This window comes from Alosa pseudoharengus, unplaced genomic scaffold (assembly GCF_046254945.1).
Source record: "Alosa pseudoharengus isolate Yale_2024_CS ecotype anadromous, Long Island Sound unplaced genomic scaffold, YU_APseudo_1.1 YU_APseudo_1.1_scf_5, whole genome shotgun sequence".
Classification (NCBI taxonomy): domain Eukaryota; kingdom Metazoa; phylum Chordata; class Actinopteri; order Clupeiformes; family Clupeidae; genus Alosa; species Alosa pseudoharengus.
Genome location: NW_027468837.1, coordinates 38,035,059 through 38,049,138, shown reverse-complemented (window position 1 = coordinate 38,049,138; position 14,080 = coordinate 38,035,059). Strand labels below are relative to the sequence as shown.

General features: G+C 48.5%; 1 protein-coding gene across 6 annotated transcripts in view; it reads right to left on the bottom strand.

Annotated features, from left to right (window-relative positions):
• magi1b (membrane associated guanylate kinase, WW and PDZ domain containing 1b) overlaps window positions 1-14,080 on the bottom strand; it is a 132,508-nt gene that overhangs the window by 30,667 nt on the left and 87,761 nt on the right. For 3 of the 6 annotated variants that reach the window (XM_076268852.1, XM_076268854.1, XM_076268853.1), the window contains exons 5-12: window positions 13,717-13,936; window positions 12,794-12,876; window positions 11,921-11,956; window positions 9,688-9,745; window positions 8,682-8,770; window positions 6,855-6,983; window positions 4,994-5,179; window positions 3,899-4,561 (exon numbers count right to left, since the gene is read on the bottom strand). In XM_076268852.1, coding sequence (XP_076124967.1) covers window positions 3,899-4,561; window positions 4,994-5,179; window positions 6,855-6,983; window positions 8,682-8,770; window positions 9,688-9,745; window positions 11,921-11,956; window positions 12,794-12,876; window positions 13,717-13,936 — 1,464 coding nt within the window. The remainder of the gene's footprint in view (window positions 1-3,898; window positions 4,562-4,993; window positions 5,180-6,854; window positions 6,984-8,681; window positions 8,771-9,687; window positions 9,746-11,920; window positions 11,957-12,793; window positions 12,877-13,716; window positions 13,937-14,080) is intronic. The other 3 variants (XM_076268856.1, XM_076268857.1, XM_076268855.1) reach the window with 2 other exon arrangements.

The window sequence follows — 14,080 nt, the reverse complement described above, 5'->3', positions numbered from 1 at the left end:
AGAATGAGAGGGAGGGAGAGAGAGAGAGAGAGAGAGAGAGAGAGAGAATGAGAGGGAGGGAGAGAGAGAGAGAGAGAGAGAGAGAGAGAGAGACAGAGAGAGACAGAGACAGAGAGAGAGAGAGACAGAGAGAGAGACGCCACTGGTGGAGCCGAGTCTGGACCCAATCCAAGAGCGACATTTCCTCCCGTCCTGCCGCCTGTCTTACGTCATTGTTTTTCACTCTCAACAAAAATCGCTTGCCGATCCCATTCATTACCACCATGCTCCCAAGTCAGCAAAAATTCATGCAAACTGTGCAAAAACAGTGGCATCCTGCATTTTGCATTTAATCAATTCATTCTGCCCGTGCCTCGCCCCCCCCCCCCCCCCCCCCCCCCCAATCTTCCTCTGTGTCCTCTATGGAGAGCAAGTGTCGTTGTTTTGACAGAGGGACCAAATCCGCGTGCAAATCTGTCCGTAATACAGATAAGAGTCGTCTCGAAGCACAGCACCGAAATCGAATAAACAAACTATTCCTTTCACGCTGTTCTTACTGGAGGCAGACAGGTGGTCAATGTCATTGGCACATTTTATCAGCTCGACTGGGCGAACAGAAGAAAGCGCACATGGGGTGGAGCATACTGAAGAGGCTGTCAGAGCACGCTCTCGTTTCCATGCCTCCTTCTCTCCTTAGTTCATCTCTCTATCTCTCTCTCGCTCTCACTCTCATCTCTCTCACTCTCATCTCTAAGTCTCTATTAATCTCTCTCTCCCTTTGGTCTCCCTTTCACTCTCTCTTTCTCCCCCCTCCCCCCCTCTCTCTCTCTCTCTCTCTCTCTCTCTCACATTTCCCTCCTGAGGCTTGGCCATCACCTGGGAAATTGGGGGGACATGGCTGTCTGGGGCTGCCACGGCTGATTGATGATTCATAAGCAGAGCCCCATACAGGGCCGTTATGTGGCTCGCTCCATCACCGGCTGCACGCCTGATCTCACAACTCCCCCTGCCAGCTCCCCCAGACTCCCCTCCTCCCCTCCCCAACTCCCGTCTGTCCCCTGGAGGGAGTCATGATTGCCCCAGACCCACGGGGAGACCAGAGCCTCCAGCACCATCCTGCCCCGGCTGCCTTCTCAGTGGTAGGCCCAACTAGAAGCATGTCGGCAGGGCCTTCCATCGCTTTTCTTTCCTTTTCTTTTTTGGACTCAAGCAGACATTCATGGGCCCCCATTTGCCTGTGCCGAACTTAAGAGTGGAGTCACCGTTGGGGCTCCTGACAGCCTACGATCAGGTATTCTGCAGGCGTAGCCCCCTCTCTTTTCCCCCTGCTAGTGATTACTGCGCGCACAGCAGATGTGAGCGAGCCGTCGCCTCATCTTTCTCCGAATGGAGACGGGTGACTTTTAGACCCACACGGAGGCGCGGCGGAAACAAATTAACATGAATCACGGCCCCCCCCTCTGGGGTGCACAGCAAATCTGGCTAATGCCAGCCAATCACAATCAGTTTAACGGAAGTAGGGACCGGCCAAAGCACTCTAATGAGGACGCCGCGGAGGGGGGAGCAGTGTGAAGGTGTCTTCACCTTTGTGAATGAGAAGAATATTTTCAACTATGATGACGGACTATATAAAAATATATATTGCCCTGCGAATGAGCGATTCCAGAGAGCACACTGGGTATACAGCTAGTCGGTGACGAGACCTTTAGCGTGATTTCACCCAGAGCTATTAGTAGACCACCAGCCAATTAGCCTATGAACCTCAAGCACAAAAGTGTGCAGTCCTTAGCACTGGGTTACCCTGCCTCTATTTTAATATGGTCTGTGGGTAAGTATTCATCCCTGACCCCACCACCCACCACCCACACACACACCCCACCCTTACCAGTTCACCCAACAGTATGACGATACAGTGGAGAAGGACATCATCCTCCTACCAATTAGAGCTGTCCACTGTTTCTCCCAGGCAGAGAGCTCTAATTGGCTGGCTGTGAAATATCTTGAAACAGTGTAATGCAAAACAGGGTGGTGGTGGGGTTGCTGACGATTAGCTGGGATGAGATTCTGTATGTGTGTGTGTGTGTGTGTGTGTGTGTGTGTGTGTGTGTGTGTGTGTGTTTTGAGGCGGTGGTGGTGGGTAGCTTTGGCTACTGACATCAAAAGTAGCAATTAAAGTCCAGGCGAGAGAAGAGAGAATAATTAAAGAAGCCAGGCTGATCCCCTTCCCACCAGGGGGGGCTCTCAGGCCAATACCCCTCCCCGTGTGGGTGTGGGCTGCCCCTGGGAGGGCCATGGAGGGCATTTGCGTCCAGTCTCCACAGCGGCTTATGCTGCTGAGGCACCTCGGCGCACAACCTGGCCTGTTAATGGCGCTCGGTGGCCATGCCGGCTCCTTATTAACAATGATTAAGTGTGACCATGGTCCAGCGCTCTTAATATATATACTCCCCCTTATCCTGGTGAGTGCCGGACTCATACATCACAGGGTCCTCGCTCGGCACGCCTGCTCTGTTTGTACACACTTTACATTCGGCGAGTGGGGGCAAAAGTGCTTTGACATCAGGACTCCGCACAATTTATCAAAAGCTGAAGGACAATCGAGTTATTCGGCTGGCGGAGATCTAGTTCAACTTGTAACACTCGTTCTATTGATGTTCCATTAAGGCCAAGTTGGGTGCTGCATGCAGGGTTCAGTGGTTTTGCAACAGCTAAAATATCCGGTAACAATGCAGGAATGCTTGCTCCTACACAGTATGCCTGGTAGAAATAATAGGTGAAACAAGGACGGAGATGTATTTACAGTTCTGCAGGATTGATAATCTTCCAATAGCTCATGCTTTTAAGTTTAAAGTAAAATTGAATTGGCTATGACATTTGAGGATCCAATTAAATGTAATCTTTTTTGTCTGTTTCATCCGAGGAGTAAAGCAGTCTGCCGTCTCGAACCTATTTTCTCATGTTTTTATTCTTTTACCTACTTTAGTGCTTGAGTAAATCCTTCCGCCAAAGCCGGAATTCAATCTTAGAATGGCACTTTCCTCAGACGCCCACACAGAACCTTCACATCCATTCTGCAAAGCCAAGGCCAGTGGACAATGTGCTTTGAAAGCCTGTGGCCGCGGGACCCAAAACCGCACAAGCACTTGTAAGTCAACACTGACATTTCCAATTTTAACTTTCCTTCCAAGAAACAAGGGAAAGAGCCACTCGACTGTCAAAAGGGGCTGACAGACAGACAGCAAAGCCATGGGATTCTCAAGAGGAACTCAAGTCGCAAACTCCATATTCATGAGACAGTTTGACCTGAGTTGTACCGTCCACCTGAGGCTGTCTCGGTCTACCGCTGCTTGTCATTCCTACTCAAGCTCTCAGTGATGCCTCCCACCTTTCTTTTCCTGTCTCCCCCCTACACTGTCCTCCTTCCAGGTCGAGTGCACGTGTGTGTGTGTGTGTGTTCAAGTTCAAGTAGTTTATTGGGTAACATTTACTTGAAGGTATATACAGTACATAAGAGTGACATGACACTGTCATTAACACATGACACTGTTATGACACATGAACCCTAACCCTAACTTGTCTTGACAAAAAACAAATGAACCTTAATGACAGAAGCGTTATGTCATAAACGCTTATGACTTGTTTATAATTGTTTAAGACAAGTTCATGACATGACACTGTCACTCTTATGCAGATACCTTCAAGTAAAGTGTAACTGTTTATTGTCATGTACTCATAAAAGGAATTATAAGTAATGAAATCAAAAATAAATAAAACAAATGGCATCAGTAGGGCTAACAGTTAGCCCAGCGGTTGGGCTAATAAAGCTAACAGTTAGCCCAGCGGTTGGGCTAATAAAGCTAACAGTTAGCCCAGCGGTTGGGCTAATAAAGCTAACAGTTAGCCCAGCGGTTGCACCCACCTCTCTGAACCAACATGGTAACCTCGCTTCCTTTGGGGCACTTGCTGAGTATGTCCACCACCTGGTTGTGCGTCAGGTTCTGCACGTTCCGCTTGTTCACCTCCACGATGATGTCGCCCTCCCTCAGCCCGCGGCATCGTGGATAGTCCACGATCTGCTTGACGCGCTGCCCGCCGCCCGAGGGGCTGTCGGCGATGGTGAAGCCGAAGCCCTTGTCGCCCTTCTCCATGTGCACGGTGATGAGCTCGGGCTGAGTGGCGATGGACGAGGCGAGCGTCACGACGTCGTTCGGATAGCCGTGCGAACCGTTCGAGGCCACCTCGGCCGAGGGACTGTGGGGCCGGGGCTCTCGCATGCCGTTGATGCCCGCCATGCTGCCCGCGACGTTGGCACTGCTGCCACTCTGGCTACCGCCTTGGCTGCCGTGGCTCGACGGCGAGTCGTAGCTCTCCTGCCCGTTCACTATGATGGGCTCCTTGTCCACGATGGCCACGGATGTCACCAGGCTGGTGTTGGGGTCATCGGGGTCAAAGGGCAGCGGGTAGCCGCGGCAAAGCTCGAGGTCCACCATGGAGCCGATGGGAATGGACTGGAATATCTTCACCACCTGGGCATGAGTATAGCCCAGGACGCAGGTGTCATTCACACTGACTATCACGTCACCTGCAAAAGCAGGGAAGGGAGGAAGGGAGGAAGGGAGGGAGGGGAGGAAGGGAGGGAAGGAGGGAGGGAGGAAGGGAGGGGTAGGGGAGGATGGCAAAGGAGAGTGTAGAAGGAGGGGTGGATGAGGAAGAGACGACACTTATTCTGGATGACGAAGGGAAGACATTTACGCTGCGTTCCAAATAACTCTCAAGTTGGATACGTTCGATTCGAAATTTCCCAGTTCCGTTCCCAGTTAAAAGTCAGGGTAGATGAATTTGCCCAGACTTCATAAGTAAGATTTCTAACTTTCTGACTGGGAAATTCCATCTTATCCGACTTAAGACTCTCTTGGAATGCAGAATTTCATGTGTCACCCGGTTCGCCTGCATGCACATATTTGAGTTTATTATTGAGCGTCCTTAAGACTCATGCAGACAACAGCACGCATACCGGTTTCCATTTTCCCATCCATGGCAGCGGGCCCGTCCAAAACTAGGCTCTTAATCTGCAGGAACTCGTCCGGCTCGTCACCCCCTACCACGGTGAAGCCAAAGCCTCGTCGACTCTTCTTCAGTTTGGTGTTGATGAAGGTCCCTTTGAGCTCGGCCGGGTTGCGTGTAAAGAAGGGCTTGCCTCCTGAAGCATGGGGCACACACACACACACACAAAAATTAAGCGCTCCCGATTATGCAACCCCGTTGGTCAATCATGACTTCTCGGCACGGGGTGTGTGATAAATTGGTGTGGGGTGGGAAGGCGTGCGGGTGGGTGGGTGCGTTGCATGCATGGGAGAGGTGGTGGGTAGGAGGAGGCGGAGGGAGAATCAAGTCATTTCCATTTACACAGCTAGCTACGAGCGACAGGCGTTGCCGTACCGTGCCTCCCGACAGCTCGTTTGGATGATGTGTGCCACGGCAGGCGCGGCCCTGGAAACCATAAGCCCGTGATGAGGGCAAGACGGGGGCCGCTGGGCCGCGCGGAGACGGCAGAGTGTTAATCATGGAATGTGATGAGGGCGCACTTTACAGGAAATGACATGGAGCGAGATGGGGAGGCCAGGCAGAGAGAGAGCCAATGAGGCCGGAGGCAGATGCAGACCGCATCATTCACACGCAGAAGCGTACATGTATGTGTGCCTCTACGGGCCATGCAGGAGGCCAGGAGCCCGCTGTGTGCATGGGCACCGCTGAGCTGTGGGTCCGCTACCATTTATTGAGGAAAGCAAGCTGTATGGAGCAGCAGACACGTAAGCAGTTTAATTCACACATAGATCTCCATGGGCCTACAGTATGTGTGTGCCTTCATGAGGCAAAGGAAGCCCGCACCACATACCACACCAAGTGTATGTATGTGTGTGTGTGTGTGTGTGTGTGTGAGAGAGAGAGACAGAGAGAAAGAGTGAGAGAGAAAGAGAGAGAAAGAGAGAGGAAGAGGGGAGGGAGAGAGGGAGAGAGAAAGAGAGTGAGAGAGAAAGAGAGTGAGAGAGAAAGAGAGTGAGAGAGAAAGAGAGAGGAAGAGGGGAGGGAGAGGGAGAGAGAGAGAGAGAGAAAGAAAGAGTGTGTGTGGGCAGTGGAGACTCGGCTGAGGGCCTTTTATTCTCGATTCGGTAACTAAAGGGCTGCAAGACGCCTTTAAGCCAAGCATGCATGCCAAGAGCATTCTGTCCCGTAATCTGAATCCAATCCAGCAGCCCACACTGGTCAGCCATCCAAACCCTCTCAGAAGCAGCTTACAAAGCTCCGCTCTCGTTCTGTGTGAAGTGGTGCCTGCCCGCGCCAGGGACCGCCCGAGGGAGGCGGACAGTGACTAGCCGCAGAAGTAGAGCTAACAATGGCAGACATCTCTGGACAGCATGCAGAAAGATGTCTGTTGTCTTGGAGCGCGAGACCGCCAAACGGCTCGGTTTTTTTCCCTCTACCCCCCGTTACGGCTTATAAGTACGTCTTGCATGTGCCAGCCTGAGATGGAAGGGCCGTCGGACATGAGAGTGGGAGCAGAAAATAAAAGGAAAACAATGGAGGAAAAGAAAGGCAGAGAGTTAAAAGGATAGATAAAGAGGCGGAGAGGAGCGGAGAGGATTTGCTCGGCAGAATCTCGAGCCTTTGGGGGGCAGAGACAGAGGACGCCCCGAGATTCACACTGAGATGGACTGAGATTACGGTCAGACTAATTAGCCAAGTGCTTTCATTGTCATGCCATGCTGGGCGGAGGACACAGGGAAGGAGGGGTGGAGGGGGGTGGGTGGGGGTTGTGGTTGAGGACACAGGGGTGGAGGGGTGGAGGGTGCGGTTGGGAGGGTAACAGAACATACTTTTTGCCCCGATGGCAGGTGGCAGGCCAGGCGGCGGACCAGGCGGCGGAGGGTCCCGGTAAGTCTCTTGGTGGTTGGTGGCGTAGCTGGCCAGGGGGGCAACAGCAGACGAGTGGTCTTCTATCCATTCTAGAAAAAAGCACAAGGAACACTTCCTGTTGATCGGGATCTAAAGTACGAACAATCAACATTTGAACTGCATCGCACTAGCAAAAGAAAGGAATTAAAGGCTTTTTTTTACCCTAGCACACTGAAGACCCTAAACTCAAATAAGTGCAATTGAAATTGTAATAAAAGAAACAGCTTATGCGAAGTGCGTCTCTTTTGTGTTTTTCTGTACCTTAGTCATAAATTCAGTCCAGCACTCTGAAAATAGCTTTAAGACTGAGTGGCTCCTTGCCATCCTTGTGTTTACTGCAGCGCCCTAGCTATGAGCTAAACAACCTCAGCAATGCAGCGCACTAGCTATGGGCTAAACAACCTCAGCAATGCAGCGCACTAGCTATGGGCTAAACAACCTCAGCATTGCAGCGCACTAGCTATGGGCTAAACAACCTCAGCAATGCAGCGCACTAGCTATGGGCTAAACAACCTCAGCAGTAAGAACTGAGCAAAGGCCTCAGCAATGGACCAGCATTAAAGCTAGCTGCCCAGAGGAGACAACCACTTTACTGTCCTCTGCGATGAGGACACAGCTTTTAAACAGCGTGTCCGGCACTCTTGATATGCACTATCAGCGCAGTGAATAATCAATGACAGACTAACATTCCCAAACACATATTGAGCTTCAAAAGCAAAGGGGGGGGGGGGGGGGACAGTCGGCAGGTAATCAGGCAGTCTCCGCGTTCAGCTGAGTCTGCTATTACAGACAGAGAGAGACAATCCCCGGAGAGGAAACCTGCATTCAAAGTGGGACTCCGTCCTACATATGGAGGAGAGGCATACTCTGGAGACACGCAGGAGAACCCCCCCCCCCCCGCCTCATGCCTTCATTGGAGAGTACTACAGAGCTTTACCAGGATCAAAGGAATCCTCAGTCCCATTTTTTTTCTTCCGAAAAGTTCATCAGATTATTCTTGGTGATTTTTCTGGCAAAAATGGAACACTGGATCAAATAAAAAAAAAAATCATGAATTTCCCCTGTAGTGATCATTTGCCCTGTAGTGATCATTTGCTATTGTACTCAGACGTTATGCATTAGCTTGTCAATGAGGTGGCAAAAACCACAGTTTAATAAAGCTAAGAAGAACTAGAGTTAATCTTTGAGAAAATGCAAAATGTGGCAGAGGTTGTGTCTTGGGCAGTTGGAAGGGGAGTGGGCAGGTTGTGTCTTGGGATGTTGGAAGGGGAGTGGGCAGGTTGTGTCTTGGGATGTTGGAAGGGGAGGGGGCATGGGACAGATGAAGAGCTGTACATACTGGTGTCGGTCACGGAAATCAGATGTCTGTTAGAGGTGGATAATAAGCCCAAATCAGATGTCTGTTAGAGGTGGATAATAAGCCCAAGGAAGCTGTAGATTACAGTGATTCTAGAATAGCTATGGGGCATTTGTTGGAATTGACGCAAAGTCCCCGAGATGTTGTGGAACATGTGTGGCCTTGCAGAGCCTTTTGCTTTTCTAAAACCATAAATGTTTCATACAGTTAATTCTTGACCCTGGTCGACAACGAATGTGGCGCTTTCACCACACAAACAATTAAAAATGCCCATAATCTCATGACCTCACTGACATGATGAAAGGCCCCAGACATAGACACTGAAAAGGAAATTAAAAGAAAGATCACGCCAGGATCCTGGCTGCGCACCAACCTCGGACGTAGCACTCACCTTCAGGTGGCTGCTGCGGCTGCTCCAGCTGCTTCTTGCGCTTGGCCTCCAGGATGGGGTTCTCATACTGCGTCTTCCTGTTAATGTGGCTGGAGTTGGGATGTGAGAGAAGACAAGAAGAAAGGATGGATAGATAGATAGATAGACAGATAGATAGATAGATAGATAGATAGACAGACAGACAGATAGATAGATAGAGTGGGGGGGGGGTTGAGAAACAGAGAGGTGAATTAGTATGAGGTAATAAAAAGTAGACAAAGACGACAAGTTCACAGACCATGAAATGATATGGATGCATTATATGGAGCAAGAGAATGCAATGAAAACAGGAATGGAGAAGGGGAGGGAGGTGGTGGTGAAGAAAAAAGAGAAAGAAAGAAAGTAAGAAAGAAAGAGATAGAGAGAGAGAGAAAGAGAAAGAGAGAGGATAAAGATGCATTGAGACAGTGATATATCGAAGTACACGCAGTTTGGCAGCTTCCCTGGCACAGAGTGTACTAAATCTCCCTGACGACGACAACGGAGCAGAGACAGTGACAGCAAGGCCCAGGGTATCAGCAGCAAACAATCACCCCAAAGTGCTGTTTCAGGAAAAACAACTGCGCCTGCAAGGTTATTTCATTACAATCGAAGGGGAAAATGGGTTGGACAATTATGCAGCAAATAACATGTGCAAAAAATAAACACGTCTAAAAGATGGAAAGGGAAAAAAAATCAACAACAACACAACGGTGAAATGGCTCAGGGGGCACTGAGGTAGAGCATTGCTTTGCACAACATCAAAAACATATGAATGCATTCATATTCAGGCCTACAGAGGAAATGAGCACCCCCTCCCCCCCATGCGTTTCTCATATGGTAATGACAATAACTGGACTACAGTCTGTAATGGCACTGAGAAACGAAATGAGACCATATTTTTTTTTTCTTTTGCGAAAGTGAAATCACAGGGCAATTGTGAAAAAATGGCAATGGGTAACGTGTATGTAGTCAGAGTGGTACTTACTCCACATAATAAACCCCATAGACAGGATCCTCAATTTTCTCCCATCCGGTTGGCAGCTCTGTATGGGGGGAGAGAGGGAGAGAGAACAAGAGGTAAGGGATATGGGCCACTGTTCCTATTAATCCATTAGAGCACTAATGTAATGGAGCTTTTTTGTTTCATTATTATTATTTATTTGCAGCCTCGCAATCATGGGATGCTGAATTCCACCACAAAAGTGCGGACAGATGGCGAGGTCACCTAACAAGGGCCACCGCGGGTACGGACGGCGCATATATACATGAGCGCTTCACGAGTGCATTGATTTATCATCCTTTCAAGGTCCTCGCAAAATATTTGGCACCATTACGAGACTGAAATCAATTAAACAGCAAGGCTCTCGGAGTAGCACTTTACAGCACAAGCCTCTTAACATGCCAATGAGAGCAACCAAACATCTATCATTGCTTTATGCAGGGTGGAAAAAGCATCTCTCCAAAACCATGTGATTACAAATCACAAAGATTTCTCTACTGAGATAATGGCTTCATAAATGTCAAAGCCCAGTAATTGGTGATAAATGAACCATTTCGGAGGTGGAGAATCTTCAACTAGACCACAGGATGCTCCTTAGACAAGAGGCATCCTTGACCTGACACTGCTGCCAGAATGCGATGGTGAAGTCTCAAGGTTTATCAGCCACCACTTTGTACGAGAGTTGAATAGAGTCAAGCACCTCGGAAATAAGCCGAGTCGTTGCCACGCAGTCGTGCAGCAGCTCCCACTGAATAAGGAGCGAGTGATTACGCTCTGGACCAATACCCACTGAATAAGGAGTGAGTGATTACGCTCTGGACCAATACCCACTGAATAAAGAGCGAGTGATTACACTCTGGACCAATAATCACAGCCATAAACCTATCTATTATACAGAGCGCTTTTTAACTTGATGGGATTTTGCAGTCAAAAATGCACAACGGCACTGGAGGCTCCTTTCCCAAAGCCCCGTCGCATTAGCGGCTCTAGTCAAGCGAAATCAGCCTTATTCCCCCAGCCCTCTGTCCACACAGCGGCCGGTACGGACACAGAGACCCGGTCGCTGGGCAAGACGAGGAGGAGGAGGAGGAGGAGGAGGAGGAGGCGACACTCGTCAGGGAGCGTGTCTCTCTCCGCTGTCAGGGGGGACATGTCGGGGAGAGGGATAACACATTGCCTATTAGACTGTTTGCGTCTCATTTGGATCAGGGTGGGCCAGGCTCGCTTGCTCCCTCGTGACGCACCCTGGGAAAACGCGACAGTGCTGTGGCACGGAGAGAGATATTCCGATGCCATCTCTGTTTTTTCCCCTCCTCGCCCCGCATCTTTCAGAATTCAGAGTCAATGGGTTATTGATCACACATGTTCGATATCTTCTGACACTGGGATTGCCCTTCTAACTGCTTACGACATGAAAATGATTTGTACCAAATGGATTCTTCTTAACAGGCAATTTCTAACGCAGCTGGGTGAAGGTGACCTTTACATGTACCCTGGGTAGGATTCTTAAACAAACAATCAATTGTGTTAACATCAGTACTTAAACATCAGTTGTGTTAACATCAGTTCTTAATCATCAGTTGTGTTAACATCAGTTCTTAAACATCAGTTGTGTTCCTGCAAAACTGAGGAAAGTGACCCATTCAAAAAGCAGTGTCAGGATTGAAGATAAATACATTTCATAATGCATAATTACATTTCTTTGACTCTCTGTGTAATCCTATAACATGTATTAGTTTTGTCTTGTGTTGGGTGGATGTTTTGCATTTATTTATACATTTTAAATATGTGAAAGTTCATGCAAAACATGTCATTAGCAGTAATAATTCCCAAATCACTGCCTAGTCATCTAAATGCTGTGAAAATCACAGAAACTATAACAAATGGCAAGCCATGGGTCTAAACCGGACAAGACTGTTTGTTTTCACAAAAGCAACTTAATTTACAACTAATGGTTGAGCAACTGCCGTTGCATGGCCATGACTACAAGGCAATGCATATTTAATGAATTTCAAATGATGCATAAACAACCAGTACTTCCAAATACATTCATCCATGATAGCAATCATTCCATGAAGCATATCGAGGGGGGAAAATAAAGAGTGAACTGGTGGAGGCATTGTTTTATGGCACACGGTGTTGTGAAGCATAAAGACTGTAGCATGCAGATTGGGTGAGTGTACAGGAAGCCAGGTTTCCCCAAGCGACAGTTGCCTACCTAGCTCATTGTCCAACTCTTCAGTATGAACCCCTTCTGCTCCCAGGAAAGATGGCAAAAGGAAGACAGGCAATGGAAAGAGACAGAGAGAGGGGTGGGGAGAAACAGAGAGAGGGAGAGAGAGGGGGAGAGAGAGAGAGAGGGAGAGAGAGAGAGGGGGGGGTGGGGAGAAACAGAGAGAGAGAGAGAGAGAGAGAGAGAGAGAGGGAGGGAGGGGTAGGGGTAGAGAGAAGAGGAGGAATGATGCAGGTAAAAGCAATAAGCTTAGTGTAGAAGCATTACAGTTGCTGCATCTGGCATTGTGGCAAAAAGCTAAACACATGTAAACAATAAAAATTCAACCAAACATAAACAACTGAGACACACATTTGGGTAAAAACTGCTCGTTTGAGATGAGCCCATTGTGGCCACAGGGTGCCGCTGTTCTTCCTTTTTCAGCATGTAAAATAAATAAAGCCAGTTAATTTTAACTTCAGATTATACATGAAACAAGCCTGTCCCCTTTGTCTACACAGGAGATCAACAGAAGCTATAGGAAGTGCTAATCAGATCAGGGGGAAACATATTTCCTGTGCGAAAGGACAATAGAGGTTTCCAATTGCTCCAATTGCTCAGGAAACAAACAGCTCAAGTGAGACCCCTACAGGCCACTTAAGGTAGTAGCTGGCTGGTTGAGGGTCAAGAGTGAATAGAGTATGAGCAAATAAACAAACAAAGATGTGAGCGCATTTTGATAGGAGGGCTAACTGAAAATACAGAAAGAGAGAAGTATGCATACTGAGCGAACTCTCTCTTCCCTCCTCTCTCTCACTCACTCACACACGCATGCACATGCACAGCAGCATACACTGAGGAGCAAGGATGCATCCATACCATCATCTTCACATTCTTCCAAGGGCTTCTGTGGTTTATCCAGGCACCGGGGGTCGATCCAGGATGTCGTCTTTGTGTTATGACTAAGAATAGACACAAAGAGAGGAAAGTATTGTTTTCGACAGCTATGAAGTATTGTGTTAAGAGGAAAACATCCGCTACCCCTAGTGAGACCGTATCACTGTGGCAGAGGTGCACAACAAATGCCCAGAATAAAGAGATGGCTTTTCCTGTGACCCGGCTTATTATAGATCTTTTATTAAAACAAACACATTTCCCCACCACCATGCAGATGAAACAATTATCTATATTTCAGTTTTGATTGAACAATTTAGCAATTAGCCTTAATGGGCCAAGTCAGAATGCTGTCAACATGAAGATACTGTATTGTTCTCCTCTAATGTTCTCTACAGTTCTCCTCTGTAATGTTCTCTATAGTTCTCTAAAGTTCTCCTCTGTAATGTTCTCTACAGTTCTCTACAGTTCCCCTCTGTAATGTTATCACACAACAACATCTGGAGTTCACATTTTTACAGAATTCCTGACCTGTGGAAATCACTACATAATGAACAGGCTGTGTGACCAGTAACTGGACATCTCTATCTAGCGATCATCATATGCCTTCAAATATAATCTAATGTGTCTTGAATTCAATGTTTGATAGAACTAAATTCCTCTACACATCAACGTAAAGCTACAGCATGACCATGCATTTTTGCTCAATGTATGATCCTCACAACAGACGAAAGAGATCACAGTTGGGGCTGTCAGTGGGTTTATATGCTGCATCTCTTTCAGTCGCCCACGCACCATCCACATTCATTTAATGTGTTTTGAATTCAATGTTCTAAAAATGCGATACCCGAATACAGTGCAGAGCAAGAGAAGGAAACAGGAAAGGTGATGAGCTGTTGGGTACGTACTCTATGAAGTAGACCTCCCCATTCTCCGTGTAGGCCATCTCCCAGTTGTCAGGGAGAGGTCCCAGCGGGTCCTCCTCGGGCGGAGGCGGGTGGAGGGGTGGGTGGGGCTGCTGAGGGCCGTCCGTGGTTGACGACGGGGCGCTGAGGAGCGCGGAGGAGGCAAGGCTGTGGTTGGTGTAGGGGCGCGCGGACGTGTGCTCGTCAGGTTCGCTGGAGTCTTCTGACGGAGCAGACGGGACGGGAGTGAGTGGCGCGAGGGTGAGAGCAGATGTGTAAACACGTCACACACACACACACACACACACACACACACACACACACACACACAGAGACACATACACATACATACAATGCTCTTAATGGG